Consider the following 20,346-nt stretch of genomic DNA (forward strand, 5'->3'; position numbering starts at 1 on the left):
AGATTTTTCTTGATGAAATAATGGTAGTGATGACATGTAATGTGTGTGACGCAGGAAAACATTTTCCAACTTGGATTTTTATGGATTCCCAAGTTTGATGACTAAAACGAGGGATATCAAACATAATTTAGGTTCTTGGCAACCATAATTATAGGGCATACAATGATTAATAATTTTAAAATATCATGTATACTTACTATCTCATTATATGATTAACTTTTTTTTTTTTTACTATATATAATATATGTTAGTAAAGCTAAGCGTCACTTAAAACTATCATGATTTATGCATGATATAATTTTTGGATGAAAACAAATTAGTAGTACGAAATAAAATTAGACTTGTAGATCAAAGATACATACACGAAGAAAACACAGACTTGAGACGACCTTACCAGAGGTTAAGCTAAGGTCTGACTAGCTAAATCACATGCCATATTATACTATTGATTATCTGTTATTAATTATTATAGCGTTAGCTCAAAAGTGAAGTAGTACAAGGGCTACGCCCTGCTAGTTCGATAATTTCCTGTTAGCACAAACGCCTCACGGCCAAAATCATTGTGCTATCATTAATCAAACTTTATATGGTGAAATGCTGTTTTAATTGACTCTTTAAACTTGATATGATGGCATGTTTTACCCGTCACGTACCAAACAAAAACAAAAACAAAAGCAATACAATTCAGGGCTCTATTTGTACTAAAGGTTGGATTCGTTAATTTATAATCTAATGTATATTTGATTTAATATTATATGTAATTTCTTGTGATATCATGTCAAATATTTATCATTTTGTTTTACTGATTGATGGTTATTTTTAAATTTTAAAATATAATTTGTGGAAATAGAATAAAACATAATAACTAGCGTTTTCATATAGTTTTGGGATGGCGTCAGTTGTCTGTGTACATTGTCGCAATGAGTTCAAATTCTTCAAGATTTTCGAAGACTTGAAGAAGGTGGCTGAAGTTCCGCCCACCGGCAATTGTATAAAAACTGATTCCAAAAAACAAAAAAAAGTGTTTCTGTCAAACATGGCAATTTCGGCTTTAGAGAACCTTCGGCCTTGGCAAGAGATTATCAACTTCATTTTATCCGAGACCATAGATATTATCCAGCACTGTACAATAATCAAGAAATACACAATGATCGATCCAACTATTCCAAGAATCGAGATAAAGTTTGAGTTAACGTATGAACATGAAAAATAACCGCAAAAAATCAATCTTTTTCATCTTCCTCCTCGTCATCTTGGAGTCCCATATCATCTCCAATTCCTTCCAACAATTTATCTACATTCTCCCCCAACTCTAGGAGGCGTGCGCTAAGTTTTTCCACTTTGCTCTGCTCTTGACCAAGACAGACCAGCAAATCATTCAGTTCAGCTTCGCTCTCCTTTTGAGCTTCGTCCCTCGCTTCTGCCTTTATTGCCTCAACATCTGGGATAGGCACTGCTCCACCACTCTTCAGCGCTTTTACTTCGCGTTCTAGTTGAAAGTTTGCCTGCTCCAGGCTATTGTACGCATCAGACAAGCTTTTAAGATCAGATTCCATTTTACTTGCTAAATTTCGGTGTTTCGAGGACTCAGCTTCAATTCTGGCTTTCTCAGCTTTGAGGGTTTCTAGTCGTTGAAAAGACTCTTGAAGCTCCCGGCGGAGTGTGTCAACCTGGAGTCTTTCTACGCCACCACTTGTTTTATGCTCTATCTGGGATGAAACATTGCCACCTGTCTTTGCCAGGTCCTCAGCCAGAATAGAATTCCGACTCAAAAGATCCTTCACATAGGCGAAAATAACCAAGTAAGAAAGTTAGGTCACCAGGAAATAAGGGGATTTGATACCTTCTCAACCAGGGAGACAAAATTTAACGGACCAGACCGTTGTCATAAGCGTCTTGAATCGATATATTGTGCAAGCTAGGAACACAAATATGTTTTTAAAAAAGAGAATCCATTGAACTAGGAGCGTATATGTAATCAGAGGTAGAAGAGATTTGATGTACAATGTAGCGTCGTGCATCCTAACAAAATTTTATTTTATCAAATTTGAATTTTTTTTATTTTTACTTCGTCGTCACTGCTTGCGCCATGCTCGATTCACCCTATACTGCCTTCAATAACAAAAAATCTAAACATCAAGGCGAAAAGTACCTGTATCTCCAGGCACTGCTTCTCCATAAATCTTTTTAGGCGTTGGATGTAGTCACCATCACTTTCTCCACTGCTCTGTTCCAGTTCTGCTGGTATCACTGCCACCTGGCTCTTTGGGTGACTATAGATTTCTACGATCTGTTCTCTAATCTTTGCCTCTAATTCCTTCACAAAGAAAACAAATTGAGAATCGAGCACCATCCCAAGCATGGGATGGTTCTCATTTTTCTGATCGGTAGCCTCCCTCTCGTCAACATCTTCAAAATCAGACATACTGGCAGCAGTAGATCTTGTCAGTGGTTTACGGGGCAGAGCTGGCTTTGCGGATGTAAAAAGCAAGCTCTTCTGCATTTCATCGAACTTCAGAAAGAAAGATGTAAGCCCGTTTTTCTGACTTACGGTATCAACAATACTGAAAGCATCCCTTCCACTCTCAGTGATTTTATTGTATATTACACACTCTCCAATGAGCGCAGCAGCCAATCCCTTTACACATATAGTCGCGGTTGGATTTGAAATTAACTCAAGCATGTATGTGAGATGCGGTCGAGAATCAAGGAAACACTGAACAGCACGTTGACAATCAGACAGCCAAATAACCAGAAGTTTTAATAGAATTGGCTGGACATATATAGACCCGGATGTGCTGGCTTTTCCATCTTTACTCTTCATGGAAGAGGCAAGGGCCAGGTACTTCACCAGACGGTGCATCAAAGGCTCTGGGCCTCCCAGTGAAGGCGTAGGTGCCTCAAGGTCAATTTGAAGGACCTGCAGCAACTTCAACGTCATCATTTAAGTAAAATAACATATACTAGACTTTCAGGTACGTGTAAAGAGGAATGCTCCACAAGTATTGTGAATAAATTTTCCAGATAGTATTCTCCATTCTGCTAAGCTTGCATTTGAAACAGTGGTTTGCTGACCAGGAAGAATAACTCATTAAAAAGAATCTAGACATGAAAATGAATTGCATACCCTCTCCTTGCAATGGACGTTATCCTTCAAAATATGAGAAAGAACACTGGCTGCCCTACAGCAAGTCTGCACAAGAACAACAAATTAAGAAAATTATGACCAGAAAATAGTTCGACATCAACAAGATCGTAAAGGTAGAGCAAGCCAAAAATAATTGGACCCCGTGTATAAACATCAAATAACCAAAACCAAATCAATATTATCAGAAATTTCAAGAGTAAGACCAGAACATGACAATACAAATACAAGGTGCCACAGCAGAGCTCCCTCTTCTCATTTTTCAGATTCATCAACGATTTTAATACCCCAAAATATCCAGACTAAATCGGATATTTCCCGATCAAAAATATTAATTCAAAATGATTATAAAGTTGGAAGAGGTCATCTAATCCTTCTAAATAGACAAAATTATTGCGGATTTCTGGAGACAAAAAAACTCAAAAACTGAAAAATATATCATATATTAAATATATCACATTACCTCAAGATCGCCATCACCCTCGCTCAATGTCAGACCATGGAGCAGCATGCTGCATAGAAACAAAATTTTAAAAGTATTCAAATTCTGATTGCAGGGGAAGGAATGAGCAAAAGACCTGAAACTAAATCACCTCCCAAATGACATATTGACATCCTCCTCTAGAGGAGCATGGACCATTGAGTGAGGTTGAGGAATTAAAGTGGAAGCCAACATTGTTTGACCGTCGGGATTTTTCTGTTCCAGAGTTGGCAGATCATAAAACAGAAAGAATTGCAACGGAAACATCAGAGACACAATAAAACAAAATGAATTGTTCCAAAATTGTTCTATCGCAGAATGTGAATACAATGTAAGAAAAAACAAAAAATGAGAAATGCACATGCACATGCACATACTACTGGACATATGCTCAGTTTATTCACGGAACAAAATTCCAATTTGCAGCATGAAACAATCTAGAATACACTTGTTGCACTTGCTCAAAAATAAAATAGTCCTCTCCAAAATAAGGCTAGTGCTAGTCATACAAACCTCACAAAAGCTCTTAAAAACAGAGTCAGCTGCCATGAACTCTTGCATGCTAGAAGTTCTCAAAATAATCCGGAGAATAGAATTTAGGGCAGGCTCAACTTGTGGCTCCTCTCCAAGTACTTTACTTGCAAGGGCATCACGATTCTTAGGATGATTGATAACTAGGTCACCAATACATCTAAGTGCCTGAAAAAAGTTACAGAATCAACTGAGAACATCATAAACTTTAGAGAAAATAAGACATGATAAACTTGACAAGATTTTACGAAGAAAGAAAAGCACCACATTTGCAAATTGAAATGAAAATGGTACTATAATTTGACCAATTAATGAGCATGTTTGTCTACTCACCCCTCAAGTTGACCAAACACAAGCAAAGTTTTTTCCGAACAATAGTTTACATTGAGGGATATTTTCTTTATATGCCAATGATAGAAAATGACTTTCTAAAGAATTTGAGAGAGACAGAAACAGAAATGTTCGAAAGTGTGAATAAAGTATCAGAAAGAAATGCATTATTGTGGAACAGTTATCTTACCATACAACGAACAGCAACAGGAGCCCATTGACTCTCAACTCCCAACATCAAAAGATGATCCAACACCTTCTTCTACAGTCATTAAAGTTGTTTGTGAGAAAAAATTACAATAGGAATGTAAATTTTTTATATAAACTTTGAAATTATAATGAACCTGAACCAAAACAGTTTTATTGGCCATCCTGTCAGTGTCTTTTCCAGGATCTGCTTCTTGATTTCCAAGTAGGAGTAAATTAATAGTGTCCAACACACTAACAAGATTTATCGTCTACTGACAACCAGTTGTTCAAAAATGGAAAAAAAATTAGAAAAAGATCACACGTTAGAGAGAAACTAAATCCTAATATTGCACAAATAAAAGAACTTCCAGCACATTTTTGTTTTACCTTCTGTTGTGTGAACTTATAGGTGTTTCCTCTGAGCTTCAAAATCGAGATCAAAGAGTCAAAGCCCATTGTCTCCCTAAGTAACACCTATGCCATATTCCAATCAACTTTGAAACATTTAAGACACTGATCTAAATTTTTGCATTTATTGAGAAACAAAACGATAAACTAGTAATAATGAGCTCAACCTGATTTGAGGCATTATTTCGAAGGAGATTGTTCAACAATTCGAGACAGTCCTGTTTGTCATCAAAATGCAGAAAATATTTTAACATGAAAAGAATATAACCTAAGGTAGATAGAATTATGTACACCAATCATGTCAGATAGGAGGGTAACAAATGAAACCACATTCTTCAAAGAAAATTAAATAAACAAGTATGGAATACAGTATACAACAAGCATAACATCCAAAAATCCTTAAATTTGTTAAATGAGAGAGCCATGACATGATCAATGATCAGAGTCTCAATCATACATCACCTGCACAACAACACCACCTTCAGAACCTCCTTCCTCTTTGATGATGCTAAAAATCTTCTCAAATGCACCTTCAAAGACCACAATTTTTTGAATTTCCTGAATAGTAAAAACTCGATAAATAGCCAGAAAAAAATAAAATAGAATTATCTGTCCATCTTTCACCAATGTATTTTCTTTATCCCACAAAGGCACAAACAAAGTCTAAATTTATTTTTTCATTTATCCTAGTATCTTATCCAAAATGTAAACATATGATTTATTTGATCTCGTGGCACACCACTCTTTGTGTTTAATGCATAAATGCATGCAAGTTATTATTTCACATGGGCCATGGCAAGTGTCTGGACATGGTACACAATCAACTGGGACATTAGCATAACAAACTGTTCAAAGTAATGGAAATAAATGCTTTTTTGTTCTGTCATAAACGGCCCACCAGAAATCCCTCAAAAAATTGGAGAAACAAGGAAGTATGTGAAAAGGATTTCAAATGGTTTTACAAAGGGATACAATCACCTGAGCTTCCCGAGTCAAATATGTGAGAAGTAATAATGCTTCATTCCGTATAACCTAAAAATAAGATCTGTCAACTAGAGAACAATATGAAAGATGTAAATCAGAAATATCTAACTAGTTCAGATAGATACCTCACGATCCATGAGCATGTCCATAAGCCGAGTTACACCACGTGGAATCGTGAGAATAGCTTCCTGAAGACTGCAAATAACTCCAATGACCTACTATTTAATTTTCGTAAGAGGAGTATACGTAGAATTTAAAACAATATAAATACTGTTTTACCTGTTCGGAGAATTGGTTAGAAGTGCTGTCAATAATTGCAGTGTATAATATCGCACATAGAAATCCTCCTCTGACTGCAAAGGTACTGATTTATGAAAATGAATAAATATGTGATACAAGAACATGCTTTTTTGTAAACCTTACCAATAGACTCAGGAGAAGAGAAATGCTTTCTACTTCTCTAGATAGCAGATCACTATTCAACAAAGCAGGCTCAACCTCATTCTTCGATACTCTTGCGTGTTCAACAGGACTTAAGGCACTTACAAGAGTTTCTAGAGCCCCTCGGACCTGACCATATCAATGAAAACATTCAGTATCAAAGGAAATAGTGAGAGATCATTGATAGGGCAACAACACTGTGTCAGTCACAATCAATTCTATAGTAATAGCCGCAGTCTGTAGCAATTAATGTTCTGCATGCACACACATTGGCGTGTAGCTACTTCTGAAACTCTGGCTCATGAAAAACCACTAAGATAGTGCCATCGCTTTTGAGTTTGAATCCGAAATATAACTAGATAACTACGGAGATAAACAAAAAAAAATTAATATATAGGTAAAAAAACAACCTAGGCACCTGGGGTGGCCGGCTAAGCACCTAGGTAGTAGGCGGTGGGTGGCCGCCAGCCTACCAATTGAAAATTCTTTCACTATAAATTACTTACTAAAACAACTACATCAGCCAAAATGCCTAGACAAAGATTACAAATGGAAACTTGTCACACCAATATCAGAACATAAAATGATAACATTAAATTTGGGAAACAAACGAAAATTAAGATGACCGAAGCTTCCAACCATTTCTACATCATCGCGCTCCTCCTTTAAAACACTCAACATTACAGGAAAGCCTGCAACAAAATGAAGCCGAAGGAGTAATTCACATCACACTAGATGAAATCAGAAGTATAAAACACAAGCTCGTCTGATGAAAATGGATGAACCCACCCATTGCCCCAAAAGCTAACTGTGCAGCACGACTCTCAGCCACAACTGATTGAAGTTCAGACATGGCATTCCTTCTGTCCTCAGCCAGGACACCATTGCTAATGCGGTCAAGCAAGCGCTCAACATAACTATCAATATGGGCCATGAATAAGATTATCAATAAATATAAGCCTAAGTACCTTATAGAACGCTTAAAAGTCAAAGCATAAAATATTACCTATCGTCATTTGAACTGGAATTGTCATTTCCAAAAACCCGCCCAACAACACCCTGAATCGAAATTAATTCAAATCAATGATACTTTCAATACATAATACACATGGACAGGTGGGAAAACAGACAAACTAAAAAGAAGATTTCAAAATGTCATGAAACCATGGACATACATTCCAACTGGACTCCGCAAAATAAGAGCTTCTAAGCTATAACTAAAATTAAAAGCTTGTGATCCAATTAAAAAAAAAAGAAAAAGAAAAAGCTAAGCCAAATAAATTAGCAAAGCTGAAAATTACCTGGTACTTGGATACTAAATCCATCCTTTTGCACCAAAACAATCAGACAACTCGAATTACCGCAATGCTATTAACAACAGAGTATCGGTTTATGCAGCAAAAAGCCAACAGAATTCCAAGCTTCAAATTTGAGTGTAACCAATCCTCATATCAACAAATCCATCAAGGATCGAAGAAACACACAGATTTAGTGTTGAATCAATGCCCTAAAGAGAGTATTTGTCATCGTTACCTGGAAGGGGATCGACGATGGTAAGGTTAATTTGAACTCCAAGGATGGGTCAACATTTCGGATTTGTGTCATATTTATGTTATTAACCATTTAGTACCTTTATTTCGTCATTAATATCAAATCAGTACCTTAACTCATATTTTTATTTTATCTTATCTTATCTAATATATAAATAAAGATTGTAGTTTTGAAAATCATATCATAAATTTTTATTTGGATTTTCAAATACTAAATGCCAAGATTAAGCTTAATCCCTACTTTTTAGGGGGGGAAAAAGATATTGGAAGAAAATTTTCAATAACATAAGATATTTTACTGACTTATTATTATATTTTAAAGATAAAAACTTCATTAAAAACTAAAATTCTAAGTAAAAATTCGAATTGTACATAATCAGCAGATATTTAACAAGAGTTTTTTGTTTGGACTTCTTCTGTTAAGCTTATTATTTGGGTCCATCGATTGGCCCAAATTCATTTTAAATGGATAAAGATGAGGTCGAAACTCGATTCAAGATTCGGATATTGTTGGATAATTTTCCGAGCCCGTTTTCCTCGGCATCAGCCCACAGACATCAACATTTCGAATTGATGACGACGTAAAGATGTTTATGTCACTGCATCAACAATTTTTTCGACTCTAAGGTTGGGATGCAAATGCCACATATTTTAAGGAAAAAAATTAAGTTTATAAGCATGAAATTTAAAATTATATAATATCGAAGTTTCCACGACAAATAAGTCGTAAGCAACCCAAGATGATTAATAAGATAAATTATTATCCAAAACGCAGCTATATGATGATTATATTTAACAGAAACATTTGACGAATGAAATTAATTAATCTCCTCTAATATTCTATGTTCACGTTATTATTTATCCATATTTTTATTCAATCTAATCTCATTTACGATGCATGATATTATTTATTCATTTACCAATCATTTGTCTGACATCAATCAAATCGTCAATAATTTATCTTGTATCAATCAAATCATTGAATTGAAATTACAATATTATCCTTAATAAATAATATTATAGATATTTTATTAATATTTTCAAAAAAAAAAACGATAATATCATATTATCTCAAAATTAATCAAATTAATCAATCAAATCAAATATTATATTAACTATCATTTTTATATATTATATAATCAAAAAATATTATTTATCTCATATCACGAATGAAATGATATTTAAGTGAGCTCAAGTGGACATTAATGTGGCCCATGTATAGCCCAACAAGTCAATGATTTTTATCCTTTCAACTACCCGTATTCCCCCACTCGTGTAATTGTGAGGCAACTGGCAAGCAAGCCACGAATTGCTTTGTAGAATTAAATAACGTGTGATATATGCACATGCAAGCTCTTATGGCGTGAGTAGATTAGGGACTCTCAAGTAGTTTGGGAAAACTTGTCATTAGGTTATTATTGTTTTTTTTTTTATGATTTTGATCGCCCGTATTCATAAATTTCAGTTTCGATTCTGAATATTTAAAATTTCACAAAACTATTGTGAAACGGTCTCATTGATCAATTTCGTGAGTCGAATATCTTATTTGGATCATCCATAAAAAAGTATTGCTTTTTATACTTACTCTTAAAATTTTGATCTTTTTCTCAATGGAGCGTTGTCAAGCTATATTTGTGTCATATCAAAAAATGACTAAAATTGTAAAAAAAAACAAAAAAAAAACAAATATAGTGGATTAAACTTGAATTCTAAGTAAAAATAAACGAGTGGGTCTCATGTGAGACCGTCTCACAGATCATAATCTGTGAGACGGGTCAACCCTATCCATATTCACAATAAAAAGTAATACTCTTAGCATAAAAAGTAATACTTTTTATGGATGACCCAAATAAGAGATTCGTCTCACAAATACGACCCGTGAGACCGTCTCTCACAAGTTTTTGCCAAAATAAACATACATAAAAAGGGTAAGATTTTGATAAATTGTAAAGTGCAAGGAAAAGGTAATAAATTATATGGAAACAATTGTAGAAAACAATCCAAAAGCAAAAATTAAAAATGAGAAACCTTGATTTTTGGGTATTTATTGGAAAATTTATTTATGAAAATCATAAATAAAACGTCAGTGCTTATTTATCACGTGTTGGGCAATCGACTAAACAATGTAAACACATCAATAGGACACCCCATTAATACATTTGTCCCCTTCAGCATGACCTTTAAACCTATATTGTTATCTTCTGCGGCAATCAAAAATAAAAGGATATGGTCCATGATTTTTAAAGAAGAAACTAAAAGTTTTTTGTGCACTAATTTTTTCTTTTTAAAAAAGAAATATGCGAAAGTATTTCCAAAAGTAAATCTTATGTGAGACGGTCTCAAAGATTCAAATCAATGAAAAGGGTTGAACTGATCTATATAAAACTAATAATACTTTTAGGGTATGTTTGGTGTGAGTGATAAGTCAAAGATAGATTATTAATATCATGTTTGTCTCATTTTTATGGACCCAATTAATCAAGAATCTCATGATAAAAAAAACATATTTGGTTGAAAAGATATCACATTGTTTTGGAGAGATTGACAATCCAATTCCTAAAATATATCATAAATTACCATTTTGACTACAAAAAATCAACATGAGAGATCTACAATTTTGGATTCTATTCTTTGATGGTTTATTTTTTTTATTTGCACACACATCACATAAATAATTTCATGATGAAACTAAATAAAATTTTAAAAAATAGAGAAAAAAATAATTAGAAATCAATATTAAAAATGAGATAAAATGCAAAATCATATTAATTTTTATTAAAAAAAAATAAATTATCAGATAAATACATAATTTATAATTTAAAATTTTATAAAATATTTATTTATTAACAAAACACATGATTTTGAAAATATTGCTACAAATATCATTTTATATACCAAATTGTCATCAATGCTAGTTTAGGGTATTTTTGTCTCAACAACAAAAAATGTAAAATTTATCATACTCATTAAAATCTTACCAAACAAAACATGCTTTATCACAACACATTATATATCCTTACCTTGAGTTTTGTCATCAATCCAATTAGTTATCCTATCCTACACACCAAACATAGCCTTAACATAAAAAATAATATTTTTCATGGATCGAGTCAGATTGAAGTTCTATTTCACCAAATTGACTCGTGAGACGGTCTCTAGAACTTTTTGTGTTCTCCAAAATATCGTGTTTTTCATGTGTAACGAATAAATGTTTGACACAGCTAAAAACACCTTTACTCAATTAATTTTTTTCTGTTCCACCTGATTTAGCTCAAGCTGATCTTAGCTAAAAGCTAAATCGATTTTCAGCAGATAATTATACAGTTAGAAACATAGGATGAAATTTTATATAAATTATAATATATGATTTGTTATTCCATTAATTAAGCTAAAGAGACTATATATTAGGGTGGTTGAAATATCAAATTTTGGCATCGTTTTCAATTATCTTTAGCCAACGAGAAGTCGCTTAAAGGTCTAATTAATAGGGATCCCTGAAAATTTGATGATTAACGCATTATTGAGCTTTAATTATCCTCAAGTAGGCATCCGGAGAGGAGTTGCGGGAAAACATTAAAAAAAAATATTTAACAATTAATCTGATATTTTAAGCCCACAACTTATTATTTATTATTATCAATATTTTTGGACCAATCTCCTTAATGATCATACCCAATTTCATTAAAAAATAGTAACGAAAGGAGCCTTAATTCACAATTTTAAAAATCGAAAATGGTCCTAACTAACCTCAGCTCCTAATTGTTTTTATAAACTTTTCATTCAACATTTTGTAAAATAAGTTAAGAAAGACCATATCTCTTGGAGAAATTAAAGTTCATGGTAGCAAAAACTATCCCATTGTTGACTATTGAAAAGCAATATATAAAATTCTTTGGAAGAAAGTAGAGGACCACAATGATGAGATTATCATGATTTTTTGTAACTTGTAAGATGAGAAGTCCTAATCCGAAATCGAGGGTCGATATCCTTCGCAATTTTCATGCTAAAATATCAAAAAAAAATCTTAATGACCCCAACAAATTTGGAACATTAGAACCACAGAAGTTTCCATCAAGATTAGAGAGCAATTAAAAGAACAAAAGATATTCTTACACTGACCCATATAATTTTTGGGTTAATGTTATTATGAAATGCTACAGTGTAGGTATTGTCTTCGTTGCAGAAGCAACTACTATCATTGATTTAAAATATGAGGGTTCATGCTTACTCCACATAATTTTTTTTAATGCAATGATGATCGTTGGATTTTGTCATCAAGGAAAGTTGAACTAAAACCAATTTTTGTGACTAAAAAGGCTTTTTTTAGACATGGTTAATTATTAATTGGGGCCTAACAAATTCAATATGGTAGATTTAACGAAATTCACAATTAAATGAATGAAAAAAAGCTGTATAATCCATGAAAAAGTGCAAGAAACTCAAGCAGATTAATTCATTTATGGCGAACACCAAATTGCACATAAATATCATTAACCTATATAACCCAATATTTTGTGTATACCACATGTAATATATATATAAAGTTTTCTACTGCCATCACCAAACCCTTTTTCTTGGAACTCTCGGCAAAAATAACTTCACCGACAAAATACAAACTTTCTTGATTTTTTTTTTTATCCCTTTTCTAAAATTTTCTGGAAAAAGAAAAATTATCCAGCCAAATCATGCAGCAACTGTGCACCCATCAAATTCCTGTACGGCAACGTCTGGCTTTCGCTATCCAAAAGTGAGTACTGGACTGTTTGGCAATCTTCCATGTGATCTCTAGGGTAAAAGATCGAATTTTGGGACGTCGGGGAGAATGATAAACTCACCCCACCATGTTGCTGCAATCCCAATGTCAAGGACACTCCGCCTCCGCCAGCTGCAGCTGCGTAGCTGGGAACACCGGCGTTCTCGACATAAGAGCCGGTGGCTGCTGCATGGTGAGTGTATGATGATGAGAAGTCAAGTTCCATGGCACCATATGAGTCTCCCGCTACTCTGCCGAAAGCCTGGTTTTGCAGTTCGTTTCGGAGGGTTCTGTTCTTTTTGCCGTTGTTTTTCTCAGGATTGTTGATTATTGAAGATAAACATTCCGAATCGATTCGTACTAATTGATCCTGGGTTGGCTTTTGATCATTTTCGTTTATGGAAAGATTTTGATTCTGCAGGCTTTCGTTTTCATCAAGATTTGCAACCTCTAAAGCTCCCAGTACTCCATCTCGCTCTTTCAGCTCTTCTAAGTACATTTCCTCCACCATGGGTTTCCATAGCCTCACTCTTGCATTGATGAACCAATTTGAAACCTGCAGTAAGACAAAATTAGTAATTTTTGAAAAATTTCTGAATTAATATTTATCATTTATTAAAAATCTGAATATTTAGAAAGTTTTATATAATAAGGCATCTTCTGAAAAATCGATTAGTATATGGAGGAGAGTATAGCGGCTACATCTTTCATGTCGCTTAGTGATTATTTGAAAAATAAGGTTTGTAATGAGTCCTAGTATAATGACATAAAAAATAATTAAATAAAATAATCTTCATTGGATAATTTAATCTTGGGGCTTTATTTAATGAAGATACGTTTAGTTGATTGTATGAATAAATTCATAGATTTAATAAAAATAACTTTAGGTTAAAAGGGACTTGCCTGGCTTCTTGAAAGGCCTGTTTGGCGGGCTAAAATATGTTTATCTACATCACTTGGATACCTGCAAAATTTCAAGAGAAATCAGCTTAGCTAGCATACATGAAATTAATTTCGATTCATTTGATGAGATTTTTCTTTCATGGCATGTGAGTTTGCACTTGTTTACTCTTGAGAAGAAAGATATGAAAAACTTGAGTGGATGAGAGTGAGAGGGGGAGATGGGGTCCTATGGAGGTTGAGATAGAATCAAATCCACAAACTATAACAGAAAGATCCAAGAAAATTCCATAAAAACAAAGAAGACACACATGGACATCGGAGGTACCTATGTACACTAATACAAAAATGAAGTGATGGAATATTCTTAATGGTGGTGAATAGAAAATAACAAATTAACCATGCACCGGCTTGCGTTTGCAAACTAATGATTTGAAACAAGAAACAAGAAACTGAGAATTCTAAAACAGAAAGTGGGATGTTTTCTTTCTGTTCGAGAATCTGTATGGAACAGTTACGCATATATATATAATAGGATTAACTGTAGTACTAACATTTACAATTCACGATCTTAAATTTGAATTTGTTAAAGAAGAGTAAATTACGGGTGAAGGAAGTGCTCGAAAAGCCAAGCACGGAGAACAGAAACTGATCTTTCGGGCAGGCCTCGTTGCGGTCTCCATGGATGACTTTCCATCATGCTCATTTGTTGGAATTGCCGATGTTGCCTCAAAGATTGATCAATAAATCGTAATCTTGGTGTTTCTCCTTTGCTAGTTCCTGGAGCGGCAGTATCTTTGTCTCCCATTGCCTTTTTTGTGGCCTTAATTTGGCTCACAATTCCATCTCTTAAGCATCTAAAGTGCCTCGACATAGCCCTTGAGGCCAAGGCCGAGTACACCGTGGCAGCGCCATTTCCGGCTACCGATTCGAAAGATGATACCACAGCCTTCATCTGATCACAGTAGTGCTTATACCTTTTATCCACCTATACATAAAACAGGAAAAAGCGTAAAAACAAATCATAGCAAAGAGGCCAAAGTTGCAACTTTTCATGAAGTTTAAGGTTAATTTACAGCAGAGATAAAGACCGGAAAGCTGAACAAGAGTGGATGGTTCTAAAATTAAATGGAACTCCGGATTTGTCACCATGTGGGCATTAATGAAAGAGAGTCCCCATTCACGTAGTTAGTTCAGATTTAAATATAAGTTATCAAATATTGCAAAAAAATGAAAAAAAAAAGATCTTTAAAGAAAGATATACACAAATATACCTCTTCCAGCATATGAAGCAACTTGGCTTTTCTTTTCTGCAACTCCAAAAGGTCAAGAGAGTAAAGTGATTGGCTTTTAATGGTACTTTCATCATCATGAAAATCGCCATTTTTCTGCAAATTTTTCTTTGAATTTTCATCATTTTGCTTTGTCCCAAGATTACAAAACTCATTCAGAAGCTCCTGAGCCGGCCCCATGAACTTCGAATGCCCAAAATGGAACAACCCTGGCATCGAATCTGACTGGTTCTGAACGTTAACCGACCTAGAACTTGACGGGCCAAATCTCAGATCATCTTGTTGTCTGAGTTCAAAAGATTGAATCCCGATAGTGGAAGGATTAGATGAACTCAAAGAAAGTGAAAGACCTTGGCTTGGCCTTTCATTACCTTCACAAGGAAAAACACATCTCAAATTTGAATCATCTACCATCAATCTGTTCTGATGGTAAGAATCTGGTGGAATATTCATTGTAATATCAGAAATCCCGGCTAAATCATGCTGGTAAAATTCATTTGAGCTGGGCTCGTTTATCACTTTCGAAGAAGATGAGCTGGTGGGGTTTCCAGGCTTGTTGAAGAACCCTTTCCACAAAAACGAGCTGCTATTTTCTTGGGGCAGATTCTTCGAAGGAAACCCTATCATCTCCATTCCTGCAGTTAAATTGTAGATCTCTGAATTGGACTCAAAAGTCTGCAACTGGCTCATTACATGTTGAGGAGTCTGCATACTTGGGTTCCCACTTGAAGATGAATCGGAATAGCAATATCCAATTGACGAACCAGCCATACAAAAGCTATATTACTGTATATGAAGATCTTGGTGATCTTCCCTTTCTTTTATTCTTCAAAACTCTTGATTCAGGCCCTTAAAAACTTCACTTGAATCATCTGAAAAACCAATCAAGATCCAACCCACTAATAAGAAAACAAGAGTCTAACCGAAAGATCAAGAAAGCTTGAGTACACACATACTTTTGTGTTTGGAAACAGTAAGATTTCTATAAATGGAAGAGCATACTATGTTCATATGTTTAGGGTAACCATATATGGAGGTGGTGGGGGGTGAATCTTGTGTGGTGTAACAATAATAAACAACTTTAAAGAAGAGAGAAGAACATATAGATAAAGTAGTGGGTGAGAAGCAAAGCAAAGCTAGCAAACAAATGGGCCTCGCTTTTGTTCTTCTTTTATCAGAGATGTACGCTTAATAACCCAGCTAGAAAGGCCAAGCCTTGAAACCAAACAGAATAAGAAAAAACACACACATCTCTCTGAACATCACAATTGGAAAAAGAAACTTATACTTACATTAATTCATCCTCCCGTATGATTTCTTTTCCCCTCTCTCTTAAGGAAAATAGTGGGTCAATATATATATATACACACACACACACACACATAAAATACAAAATAGAGTTCCCACAAGTTTATTTAATAAACTAACCCCCTAATCCACCCTTTATTATTTAAATACCTCCCATTAAAAAAATAACATAAGAATCAGGCTTTCAGCAAAAACCAGACTATATATTCCAAGAGGTCCAATTTTCAGGTAAAAAGCGTTTTCATGCATGATAGCACAAGTTTCTTGGAAAGGTGCGATACGAATCCCCAGAACTGAAGCTAAAACTATAGACGCAGCAGGCTTTTTCAGATATGGGTTATTGCTGTGACTGGTGGGGTGGGGCTAGCTAATAATCTGATCAAAATTCAATACAACAGCAAAGAAAATTTTTAGGTGCCAGAAAGATAAGAAGAAGAAGAAGATATAAGAAAAAAATAATAATGGGAATTAGATGCCAATATTGTGTTGTGCAAAATGTTCCCTGTAATAGGGCCTGTGAGGGGCGTGATGGATGAGTGGTCCAATCTACCCCAAACTCATTCTAATCAAAACCATTCTATTAAAGCCATCCACCAATCTTTTCTCCTCTTTTGTCTTTTTTTTCCTCTTCCTCGTCCTCTTAAATTGGGACCATCTTATTTATTTCTTTCCTTTTAATTAATTTCTCCACTTCTACGATTATTTATGTTCTAATTTGACAAAATTATACAAAAATATATTCGTTGTTAATGCATGCAATAGGGCGTTCTGCCGTAAATCAGTCGTGTATAGTAATTGTTCGACTGTATTTTTCTCTCTAAAACACTTGTATGTATCAATTAAGCGATTTTAATTAACGTCTGTTGATATATCAAATAGCACGTGTATATTTTTATATAGTCGCCCTTCGATTAAAAAAAAAATTAAAAAACTTTTTGCATGAAAATAGTAATATTTTTTTTTAAAAAAATCATAGATTAAGCAAGCGTGCGCCTTAATTCAAACCGTGCATGTTCTACATTAAAACCCAATAAATATAATTAACATACAATTAGGGTTTGGCGTTGGCTCAACATTTAACTAGAAATGATAAATGAGTTTTAATTAGACGGATTCCAAATTTNGTGCGACCACGCGCAATTCACGTGCGTGGACCTCTTTTAGAAGTTGAATTCATACACAACTTTTAAAAAATTTTGTCTTGCAAAGCGGAGGTGGTCCTGCAAACCAAAGCTTTCTCCGTCGCCTACCATTTCTCTCCTCTCCTACGTGCCCTACCACACACACATACACACATGGGTGTCTGTGTGTGAATGTGTGAATTAGTTGTGATGATGTCAGCCCGAAAAAGCTTTGTCTTTTTATGCTTGTTAACTTTATACTACGTGAACAATAAGCACTCACGCAACGGTCGTTATGATCAATCAAATAAAAAAATTTTTTAATTTATTTCAAAAAAACTAAACTGTATATATTAAATTAATATATCAACTATATTATATATTTATGTAATAATAAATTAATTTAAAATGGGATGAGATCAGAAAAAAGCGTGAATAGTCAAATAACAACATACATTTTTGAGCAATTCATCGAAACTTGCATATGTGTAGCCAGTTTGGTTAAACAGATGATGCCTATACAGCCTTTAAATATACCCCAGAGTGGTCCGGTCCTTTAATTTGTGTATTTATTTATTCAAACGAAATATTACAAAAAGCGACCCCCCCACTCTACGTGCCTATATATGAACCAAAATTAAATTCCGAAACCATAATATAATAATAATATATAAATGTCCCCTCAAATAACTGCGACCAATGGTAATTAAACTCAGCTTCTGGTAAAAGTTAAATTGGACCAATGGGAGTCGAATAATGAATTCCAATGATTTCTAATTATGAAATATCAAATGTGATCGATTTGAGGTTACATAGAGCATGTGAATGCTATATATTTGGAAGTCTATATATTAATTACGACCTCATGTTCATAAACAGCTTGCCAACCACGTATGTACCCACCCACCTTCAAATTTTTTTTAAAAGAGTTTGAATTTGATAAGAGTTGTTTCTGGAATAACTTTAATAATTTGGTCTTAAATGTTTGTCTCTCGGTCGGTATGTTTTAATTTTTGACAATTTTATCTATTTTTTCACGAAAATTCTGAAATGATAATATCACACATGTCAGTTTCAAATATCGCCGCCGTGTGGTGTTGCATAGGCCTCACATCAACAGTCTGTCCCACGGATACTTATTTTCCAGATTTATGACTTTTTAAATTCTAAATTTCCAATTCTAATATACATTAATTACTTTGAAATATTATCATTTGAATAAATAGTTTAAAGACCATAAAGTCTGTTCCACGGGAATCTTAGCCACAAATTAATTAGTTCGACCTAATGATGTATGAAGTATATATATATGAACCATTCTTGTCATTATGCTCTGTTGAAATTCAAAATCTTATCCTTCTCTAATTACCTATAAACTCTCATTTGTTAATAATTCATGTTAGCACATAGCACACGCGTTGTTTGTGTAAAATAATATTTTACAATCTTAAATTAATTCGAATAAAATTTTTTACAGTGTATTAAAAATAACTTTTAAAAGTGATGAATTATTTGAAATAATTTGAAAATTAATTACCAATATTTTCCCCCCTTTAAAATAGGACTGAGTTTTTTTAAAAAAAAAAAAAAATTATGTTTCAACAATAAGGTCATCTTGCTTTATATGTAGTGAGACTGTGAGACTATGATTATAATGTTCATTAAATTTTTATGAAATCAATTGAATTTTTATTGAAGCCAGGACTGTTTTAATAAATATGTAATTATAGATAGTATATACTAAGTCCACTTCAATTTTTCTACTCCTTTAAATTTATTATAGTATGATCTGCATGGAATTTTTTTTAATTCAATGTGTCATCTCATAAAAAGCAGATCAAGCTAGATCTCACAATAACTTGAGTGTTATTTTCAATTATTTATTTGAAATCGTGAATTTCAACTATGTTGTTTTTATGTGGCAAAATGTTATCAAAATAATTTCAAATTCAGTACATTCTTTCAATTTAATGTGATTATTCATATTGTCAAACAAATTATTTGATCCAAATGCAGCCTACGTTCGACTTATCTAAGAATTGGCCAACATCCAAAGAAAATTATATTAGAATAGGTGGAAGTGTTAAAAGAGTGCCTCATAAATTTTTCTTCTTTTGAAAAACAGTGATCTCAACTGATGTTAATAGTCGAAATCAGGTCTCGACCTTCAAAGTTCATGGGACAGAATTGTTGGTATGGTATTCTTTAATTTGTCTTGAGAAAACTCGGGATAGAAATGGGTGAACCAAATGGCTAGGTGAAAATAGTCGAGGCAAGAGTTTGACTCTTTTTCCTTAAAACGATATTGCCCCGCCCCGGTGCTCACGGTTGTTGGCAATTCGTTTCCCAAGATACAACGACTACGACTTTAAAATAGTAGCACTACAAATTTCAAAGCCACACGAACTTGAAATGTTTAGAACGCTATCAAGATGGTATGCAAACTTTCTAGTTTCGAATTCTAAGCGTTAAACTTAAAAATCCAATTCCAAGAGTTTATATCTTGCAAAACTTGGATTTAAGCGCAAATGCTTAAAAAACTCAAAACTAGAAGACAATTCTCAAATTTAATTTCAAAGTTCGAATTTAAGCGTATAAGCTTAGAAAATCCAAATTCAAGATTTTATATCTTGGAAATTTGAACTTTAAGCGCTAGTGCTTAAAAATTCGCATATAGAACTAAATTAGAGAGAAAGAAGAAGAAGAGAAAATGGTGCAATGAAAACAAATGAGGGATGTCCTATTTATAATAGATGAAAAGCTTTCATGAAGTGATGCATCACTTCATAACATTGAATCACAACCATCTTGGCCATTTGGCCAAGACCAAAGAGGCGCCTCTTGAAAGAGGCGCCACATTCACTGAATCACACGGCCATTTGGCCGTGTGATTTCAATTTTTTTTTTTAATAT

General features: G+C 33.8%; 2 protein-coding genes across 3 annotated transcripts; both read right to left on the minus strand.

Annotated features, from left to right (window-relative positions):
* Nucleotides 1–966: 966 nt before the first annotated feature.
* Nucleotides 967–8,123, minus strand: LOC140968478 (golgin candidate 6). 2 transcript variants are annotated; one of them, XM_073429447.1, is made up of 20 exons: nt 8,043–8,123; nt 7,811–7,877; nt 7,516–7,568; nt 7,299–7,426; nt 7,149–7,201; nt 6,492–6,638; nt 6,348–6,421; nt 6,194–6,263; nt 6,063–6,116; nt 5,547–5,642; nt 5,252–5,302; nt 5,064–5,150; nt 4,832–4,945; nt 4,678–4,749; nt 4,140–4,325; nt 3,739–3,842; nt 3,609–3,657; nt 3,128–3,193; nt 2,153–2,920; nt 967–1,778 (listed from the first exon to the last, which is right to left on the minus strand). In XM_073429447.1, the coding sequence occupies exons 2-20, from the start codon at nt 7,832–7,834 to the stop codon at nt 1,224–1,226; spliced, it is 2,751 nt and encodes a 916-aa protein (XP_073285548.1). In that variant the 5' UTR covers nt 7,835–7,877; nt 8,043–8,123; the 3' UTR covers nt 967–1,223. The 2 variants fall into 2 exon arrangements, with proteins under 2 accessions (XP_073285548.1, XP_073285547.1); XM_073429446.1 differs by having other exon boundaries at nt 7,811–8,079.
* Nucleotides 8,124–12,493: 4,370 nt separating this feature from the next.
* LOC140968486 (homeobox protein BEL1 homolog) lies at nt 12,494–16,821 on the minus strand. Its single transcript, XM_073429463.1, has 5 exons — nt 16,297–16,821; nt 14,987–15,876; nt 14,318–14,700; nt 13,716–13,776; nt 12,494–13,368 (listed from the first exon to the last, which is right to left on the minus strand). The coding sequence occupies exons 2-5, from the start codon at nt 15,773–15,775 to the stop codon at nt 12,730–12,732; spliced, it is 1,872 nt and encodes a 623-aa protein (XP_073285564.1). The 5' UTR covers nt 15,776–15,876; nt 16,297–16,821; the 3' UTR covers nt 12,494–12,729.
* Nucleotides 16,822–20,346: the final 3,525 nt, after the last annotated feature.

Source organism: Primulina huaijiensis, unplaced genomic scaffold (genome assembly GCF_012295235.1).
Source record: "Primulina huaijiensis isolate GDHJ02 unplaced genomic scaffold, ASM1229523v2 scaffold37281, whole genome shotgun sequence".
NCBI classification, from domain to species: domain Eukaryota; kingdom Viridiplantae; phylum Streptophyta; class Magnoliopsida; order Lamiales; family Gesneriaceae; genus Primulina; species Primulina huaijiensis.

Bases quoted from the DNA above. Each gene is read 5' to 3' on its own strand.
- LOC140968478 (XM_073429447.1), bottom strand. From the start codon at position 7,834: ATGGATTTAGTATCCAAGTACCAG. The intron at 7,202-7,298 runs GTGGGTTCATCC...ATTTTGTTGCAG, and splicing joins GTTAGCTTTTGGGGCAATGG to GCTTTCCTGTAATGTTGAGT. The intron at 1,779-2,152 runs GTACTTTTCGCC...GCCTATGTGAAG, and splicing joins AGCAGTGCCTGGAGATACAG to GATCTTTTGAGTCGGAATTC.
- LOC140968486 (XM_073429463.1), bottom strand. From the start codon at position 15,775: ATGGCTGGTTCGTCAATTGGATATTGCTATTCCGATTCATCTTCAAGT. The intron at 13,777-14,317 runs GTAATTTACTCT...GAAATTTTGCAG, and splicing joins TTCGAGCACTTCCTTCACCC to GTATCCAAGTGATGTAGATA. The intron at 13,369-13,715 runs GCAAGTCCCTTT...GTCTTACTGCAG, and splicing joins CAGGCCTTTCAAGAAGCCAG to GTTTCAAATTGGTTCATCAA.